The sequence below is a fragment of the Ochotona princeps genome, chromosome 1 (genome assembly GCF_030435755.1).
Source record: "Ochotona princeps isolate mOchPri1 chromosome 1, mOchPri1.hap1, whole genome shotgun sequence".
NCBI lineage: Eukaryota > Metazoa > Chordata > Mammalia > Lagomorpha > Ochotonidae > Ochotona > Ochotona princeps.
This window is the reverse complement of record NC_080832.1, coordinates 131638851-131646576: the sequence shown is the minus strand read 5'-3', so window position 1 is coordinate 131646576 and position 7726 is coordinate 131638851. Positions and strand designations below refer to the sequence as shown.

Below are 7726 nucleotides of genomic sequence, written 5' to 3'. Positions count from 1 at the left end.
AGTGATTGTGAGAGAGAGAGAGGGAGAGACTGAGAGAGGCAGAGAGTGAGAGTGAGAGAGGGAGGGAGGGAGAGATTGAGAATGGAAGAGAGGAAGAAAGGGAGAGAGTGAGAGAGTGAGAGAGGGAGAGAGAGAGAAAAAGAGAGGCAGAGAGGGAGAGAGTGAGACAGGGAGGGAGTGAGCAAGACCAGGAAGGCTTCCATGTTCTTGTTCACCTTGCAGTGACTACATGAGCCAAGTCTGGATCAGGTGCCCCATGGATGGCAGGCCCCAAGACTAGGCCATGTCCATCTTTGAGGTGCATGAGCATGAAGCTGGACAGGGAGTGGGGCAGCCAGGACTTGACTTTGCCCTCAAGCAAGAGAGACTGTCTTTGTAGACACTAACTTGCTCCAGGCTGCCACAAAGTCTTGTTTTGCTTTCTTTTCCTCTGCTTTCTTAGGTATTGCAGCCTTTTGTCTGTTTTCACAGCAGAGTGCTATGCAGTGATGGCTGGGAAGAGTGTATACACATGATAATAAAGAGAAATTGTGAAGCTATGTGAAGTGAGAGCATTTAGAAACTTGAGGTCAGATTCTCTATGGTTTCATTTCCTAGATTTTAAGATTTATTGATTGTTGTTGAAAGATAGATTTGCAGAGAGAAAGAGAGACTGAAAGTTAGATGTTCCAACAGCTGGCTCAGGCCCCACATAGGCAGGCCCTCCATAACTGAGGCGATGCTAAGTCAGCAACTAGGAACTTCTTCTGGGTGTCCCATAGACATGCTGGGCAGCAAGACTTTGCGTCGTCCTGCACTGTTCTCCCAGGCCATGACCTGGTATTTAAATCAGAGGTGGAGGACCAAGAAAAGAACTGGTGCCCTGAAAGGTTGCTAGCACTCGCAGGACGAGGAATACCCAGCTTAGGTATAATGCTAGCCTTTTAGTTCAATTTGTGTACACTGAAGGCAAATTCTTAAGATATTTGTGGTGGTGTATAGGGAGTACGGAATGCAGATTGATTTGTCCAAATCTAAAGTCTCTTCCAGAGATGAAAGTGCTGTGGATGAGAAAATGGTAATGGTCCTGGGGCTTCACATTGCTAGGGAGGTGGCACCCATGGATACCACTCTGCAAGCACAGGGCTGAGCTTGGCGTCCTGACTTAGGGACACACTCACAGATGAGCTGTGGCAGGCAAGGGCCCTGATGCAGAGGTATCAGACAGAACCACCTTGGTCTGCTACACTGGGCAGTCCAGGAGCTGACTGTGCCACCTGGTGTGTTTTAGGCAGGCCTCACCCATGGTGTGCCACCATGCTGGACAGGGAGGAGGAACACAGGGTCCTGGTTGGGGTTGTGTATTTGGTGGCATTACACCTGCAGTGCATCTCCCTAAGGGCAGGATCCTCACTGGGGTTGTGGGCCACTGATGTAGCTTTGTGTGGAAATGGAGGCTGTGATTTCATGTGCAGTTGGTCTTAGATGCAAAGGGCTCTGTGATCTCAGAGATCAGAACTCAGGGCTGTGTGTTCTGTTGACACTGCATATGTTGAAGCACCTCCTATGCTGAGTCTTTCTAAGGGAGAGATTCCAGCCCAGGTGCAAGTGAATTAGGAGTCAGCCTACTCCTGTGAACTGTTCAGAGACCTCAGATGTCACCTCAAGAAACAAACAGGGGACACTGACTGCTGAGGGTGCTGATGACGTTGCAGGAGACAGAGGCTTTGGGCCCCGCCGCAATGTCCCCAGCCTATGTAATGGGCACATTAGATGAGCTAGGGAGGGGTTGAGAATCCTGGGACATGCATGACCTATTTCCCCGATGTGCAGGATGTAGCTAAATGAGAAGAGATGGATCTACATTCTTCTGTAATCCATGATCATAAGGATAGGAAAGCTCTGCAGAGGGCAGGAAATGGGACTGGCAGGAAGCTAGCTTAACGTCACCCATGGAATGCCAATCCTCCTGCAGCCTAGGCACTACTGTCTAAGTGTCTATTAGATGACCTTTCCACACAGGGAGATGGAGTGCCACACTCCCTGGACCTGAGGATGGCATCGTGGACTCATTCCCCTTTCCAGGCTGCTGAGAACCAGGGAATGGTGCTCCCTCATTGCACACACCCGAGATGGAAGTAGGACCATCTCTCTCCAAGCTTTCCTCTTGTTGTCCCCACTGTTCCTGTAGATGAATACAAAGGTCTGGGACCCCTGTCCACTGCCTCCATAGAAAACATTCAGTAGAATGAGAAGGTTCACCTTGTGGTGTTGCAGATGTTATCTGAGGTAGAGTGTCATGTTAGTGTGGTACATAGGAGTTGGTCCTTTGTGTCTCATATATGGTGAGAAATGACTGTTTTGTGTTTTCATCAACGGCTTCACTTGGACTGGTGCAGCCACTATAATATACTAGGCTTCAGTAGTAGATAGGATGGCATGCAGACATCCATTGTAGGTCAAGTGTTGAGTGTGCATGTCCCATTTGATAGCTAACAGCAGATCTATCGTGTGTAACCCTGTGTGCCTGTGAAACAAGGCTCTAGGGTCTCAGCTATGGACCTTTGATGATACCACCTTGTAAACTCCCCTTCCTCTGTCCTAGAGCCGCACACCACCACCCACCTCTGCTCCCTTCCCTCCTCCTGCCTTAGGTGCTCTGTGGGTTTGTAGTGTGATTGAGAAACTGGGGTAAAGGGCCTTTGTGTTTGGGGGACAGAAGGAGCAGTACCTCTGAGGGAGTTGCCTACTTCCCCTGCTGGTCGGCACTCTTGAGTCCAGGTGTCAGTGCATTCTGCTTCCCTGATGTTTCTGAGCGCATCATTGTGTGTGTGTGTGGGAGGGGGGTGGTGGTGGGCTCGTGGACGTTTAGTTTTCACCTATACCAGTCCCTGTCCGGGAGGCCTCTGCCACTGCACTTCACTCAACTCCCTGAGGAAAGCTGTGAACTTTGGCCACTGCCCTGATGTGGGACCCTGCATTGTTTCACATGCCTTTCCCTGATATGATAATGTGGCATGTTTGCTACAGATGTGGCCTGAATCTTGTGAATGGCCTGTGTGAGAGGAGGGCATGGGCCAGAGCCCATTTGTTAAGAGCTCTCTTGACCATTCTTCTGCCATTGTCAGATTTATACAGATTGTACCTCCTTTTCCCTTTTTGGTCTTAGCATCGGATTCAGTTTCTTACTACTGCCATTTCCTCATAGCTGAACTCTTAAGCCCATAAAGTCTCTCTCCTTTAGCATTTCTAATTAGGTTCCCCACCCCTTCTCCTTCCTCAGTTCTCAAGCTGTTTTCTCCTATTTGTTCAGTGACTTTTGAGTTGGTTCATTCTAATGCAGATGTTTAGCCACCAAGACATCCACCTAAACAACAACAGCCACCCAAAGCTAAACAAAAACCCCACAATTAACAGCATCACAAAATGCAAAACACTTACTTATTGCCTAGTCCCATTGTCTAATCCTCTCATGCTAAATGCTACCAACTCTACTGTAGTTAATTGTATTACCTTAATAATGTTGAATGATTGAACTGTTAGAAAGAAACAGAGAAATTGGTATCTACCTATAGGTATGCATGCATGTGGAACCAAAGTGGTCCTAGGATTCGAAGCAGCTCTTGGTTACATAACCATAGTAAAGAGAGATATCCATCTCTTTTTCCCTCTCAATGAAGTATTGGAACTTTCCACAAGAGGTGTATTTGGCAGCTTCCTCACGCTCTAGTTGAGCCCTCCTCTTCATAGCCTCACGCTCTGGCCTCTGCTCTGCAGTGATGGGAGTTGACACTAAAGGGCCAATCATCTCAGGTTTCCTCCATGGTCTTGGTTGTTGGCTGAAATCGTGGATGAGAAAAGGGTTTTGAGGCATGGGTGGTGGCTTGGGCAGAGCAGTGGAACTAGGCTGTGGCTTGACTGAAGTGTAAGATGCTGTGTGGTGAGGCACAGGCCTAGACACCACTGATGGAGGGATAGTAGGCTGGGGAGGGTTTCTCAAAGCTGGTCGGGTTGCATTGGTTGAAGTGGGCTGAGCTGGTGTAACAGAAGCTACGGGTGATGCACCAGCAGCAGTTGGTGGAGCCGGAGTGACAGCAGTCTGTTGAGCTGGGTTAGTGGACTCAGGCTGGGCATGGTCATGGGTAGCCCCTATGGGCTTATGGGAGGAAAGAGACTGTGGCTTTTGCTGAACAGGTCGAGGCCTCGGCCTAGGCCTCTGCCTCTCAACAGTGGTGGGGAAAGGCAGAGGAATCAACTTGACTTTTCCTGGTGGTGGCAGCTCATAGACAGATGGGGACGTGTGGCCTTTCTCAACGTCATCGTCCAGGTTCTGGTCTTTGGCTGGAGCTTTCTCAGGACCTTTGCCCTCCTGGGCTGTTTTCAGCCATGGCTTTGTAGCTGAGGATTTACGGGGGTCTTTGTTGTGGCTGGAACTTGCCAGCATCCTGGTTGGAGAGTGGCCCATTTTCTTCTCTGTCTTCTTGCCCAGTGCGTGAAACACCTGCACAGACTCCATCATGTGCATGCCGAGGCGGCTGCGAGGTTTTTGGAAGGTCTCCTGTGGAAGTGCTGGTGGGTTTCTCTTCCTCGATGTCTTGGGGATGGGTGGCTTGTCTTGGGCCTTGCCTTTGTCGCCTGAGTGCTTGCTGTGCTCAGGTCTCTTGGTGTTATGTCCTTTGTTGGTCGTGTCCTTTACCTGCCGCTGGCTCTTGGTTGTCCTGGATCTACTGGATGCAGGTTTCTGAGGCTTGTTGCTAGCTTGCTGGGCCTCTTTGACAGGACTGCTGTGACTGGCTTCATTGCTGCAATCAACCACTTCTCCCTCTTCTATGAGGTGCTCTGGGGTCTTTGGTGGGATCTTGGCCCTGGGTGCACTGTGGAGAGGCTCTGTGGCTTTGTGCTTATTCTTCCTGCTGTGCTGAGTGGAAGGAGCCTGTATGTCTGTGATACTGTCCTGCACCTCATCTGCTTTGGTGGCTGCAGGCTCCGTGGCATTCATTTCCATCTCACCTTTGGGTTGGTCCGGATCTATCAAGGGACTGAAGATTCTGGGCAGGCAGATGTTCTTCAGCGGCAGCGCAGGAATGTCTGCAAAGCCATTGCTAGCTGGAGTGTCACCTTCTGATCTGTGTTGGCCATCGCGAGTTGGGCTGCTGTTTGGGAGGTCAGCAATGGTGGGGCCAGGCTGTTGCTCTTGGCTAGGAGAAGCATCACTGCAAGCCAGAAGATGATGACTGTCTGGGATTTCCCAAGGCAGCAGTGGAGGAACTTGGATTTGTCCTGGGCTCTGGACAGTATGCAGAGGTTGTGGAAGCTGAGTTTCAGTCTCTGGCAGATTAGCATTGTCTGTTTGTTCCTTGCTTAGGCCTGGTGGCAACGTCCAAAATTGAGTGGGGCTATGTGTGGGAGCTCTGTTGGAAATGTGTCCTAGCTCAGGTGGTAGGTCAGTGTCCACTAAGCGGATCATTTTGCTCCTGCAGGACCTGGAAGCTTCTGCCGTTTGGGGCACACAAAGGGTCTGCCTTGAAGGTTGCACTCCCTGAGAAGTCTGCGTCCCCAGGGAGCTTTCCATCACTGTAAAGGAACCAAGACATCAGTGTGTGGTATGTGACATACTCCCACCCCACAGCCATGTAGCATTCAGGTAACGTCCAGAAACAGGTCAAGCTTTTCAGCTCACTTTCTCTAAGGACTATGGACTGATCTCTGGGCATTCAGTGTTGTATTTGTCCCTGTTGTGATTATGGGCTTGATTATTCTCCACACAGTGTGGTTAATAGCAAGTACAAGGAAAATGTTTGCAAAAGGTTGAAATGTTTTCTAGAACCTACCATTCTCATAAGTATGTTTTCATTTCTCACCTCCCTCCTGAGGGAAGAACACCTCCTGACGTTGGCTAAGAGAGGCTGGAGCTATTCCTCATGAACTACCTAAACAAGGGCAGAGTGTGGACCTGTGTTGTTTGGACAGGCTCTCTGAACACAAGCTATTACATCTGGTTCCAGTTAAGGACACACAAACAGTCACTAACACATGAACAACTCTGAAGTTCTTAACAAGAGGCTAAAGCAAGGCAGATTGGGAAGGCCTGGGATATTTGGGAGGTTGATGAGCTGTGGCCCTGGCAAATTTCTTATCTGTCACGTGCCCTGTTTGGATTTATTTGTAGTTATTTCTGATCAGTCCCATCGCTATTAGGTGTTCTTCCATAGAGGTTGAACTGGAGAGCCCTGAAGGCTGGTCTCTGGCACAGCAGGTGGATCAACATGAGCATCAGGATGTGCTCCACTGAGGATCCAGCTCCCTGCTAATGCCCTGGGAAAGCAGCCACCAGTGTCCCCAGTTCTTGGACTCCACACTCTGAAGTGAGCCTCAGAAGAAGTCCCAGACTCCTGATTTCAAGGACTGAACTAGCTCTAACTGTCATTTCCTTTTAGCGTGATAAAGCAGTGCGTCACTAATCTCTCTCTGTCTCTCTCCCTCTACTTCTCTCTCCTTCTCTCTGTAGTTCTGCTTGTAATAAGGATAAGTACATGTTTTAAAGCAACAGAAAAAGAGAAAGCAGAGCCTGAGCTAGGTGATGGTTGCTGACCTGTCCCTCTGAAATGCAGATTTGATCCTCTTGGGATGTTCTTCCTTTGCTACCATTTTGTTTCCACTCACCTTGAAATGTTGTTCCTGTGATGGGTTGTGAAGAGCCAGAGTAGTAGCTTGCAGAGGTTGAGACTGGTGGTGTGTCATGAGTTGGCTGAATCTGCCTTAGCACCATCACCATTTCTGGGTAAGGTGCAGAGGCCACAGTTGCTGTGTGTGTCACAGGGCCATAGGTTTGCAGGCATGGGCCAGGTTGTGCCGAGAGTAGAGAGCCTACTGTGGCTTGATGATGGTCATGGATCTGGCTTGCTTGCAGGTATGGAAGTGACAAGCCATGTCCCTGACTAGGAATCTGAGCTGCCATGCCCGGAATGAGTGATGGAAAGAGAGGGACCGTGGCATTGGCACCTGTGGTTTGGTGAGATGGGGCTGTCATCAGTGTGCAAGGAACAGCTGTGTTGTGGTTGGTGCGAGTGCCCTGAGTGAAGTCCTCGAGTGCTGAGGGGTTCTGTGCAGTGCCTGCTGTGAGCTGCCATTGTAGAGCAGCTGGGTAGGAGGCAGCAGACATGGAGGTCTGGCTCTGGGCAGGCACTGCAGAGGGCATTGTTGTGGCTGAATGTTGTTGGTAAAGGTAGGCACTGCCCATGAGTGGCTGGAAAGAGGTGGCAGCTGCTGATGACAGTAGCCATGCTGAGCCGACCGTTGGGGCAGACACTGTGGAGAAGTTGGTGAGGCTTCCTGTTAGGGGAGCTGCACTGCTCCCTGCGGGGATGGAGAGCGGCAGGGCAGTTGCAGTCCCGAGGAAAGGTGGATTTGGGGGATTCTCTGTAGGAAGCAAGAGGCAGATGAGAAAACATGGATGAGCTGAGCAAGTCTTACCATGATCCACACAGTATTGCAATTGGAAAGCAACTAAGCCCAGTACTCCCTCAGGCTCCAAGAATCAGTTTGTGTTTGGCTGTAAGTGTGCCAGCAGGTTGGTTGCCTTCTGATAGGCTTGCTTGATTCTTGCCTTGTGCACAACATGGAAGACACTCAAGTTATACTTTGCCATGTAGACTAGAAGCAAACCTGGTCCTTCTTTGTTTTTCCCTGGAGCCTGCCTTTCTGTTGGCTCGTAAAGATTGCTGGTGCTGAAGCCTTATACAACTGG

At 49.9% G+C, this 7726-nt stretch overlaps 1 protein-coding gene across 1 annotated transcript; it reads right to left on the bottom strand.

Moving 5' to 3' along the window:
- Nucleotides 1-3563: 3563 nt before the first annotated feature.
- LOC131481427 (uncharacterized protein C2orf78-like) lies at nucleotides 3564-6937 on the bottom strand. Its single transcript, XM_058670399.1, has 2 exons — nucleotides 6643-6937; nucleotides 3564-5553 (listed from the first exon to the last, which is right to left on the bottom strand). Exons 1-2 carry the CDS (start codon nucleotides 6935-6937, stop codon nucleotides 3584-3586), a joined length of 2265 nt encoding a protein of 754 aa, XP_058526382.1. The 3' UTR covers nucleotides 3564-3583.
- Nucleotides 6938-7726: the final 789 nt, after the last annotated feature.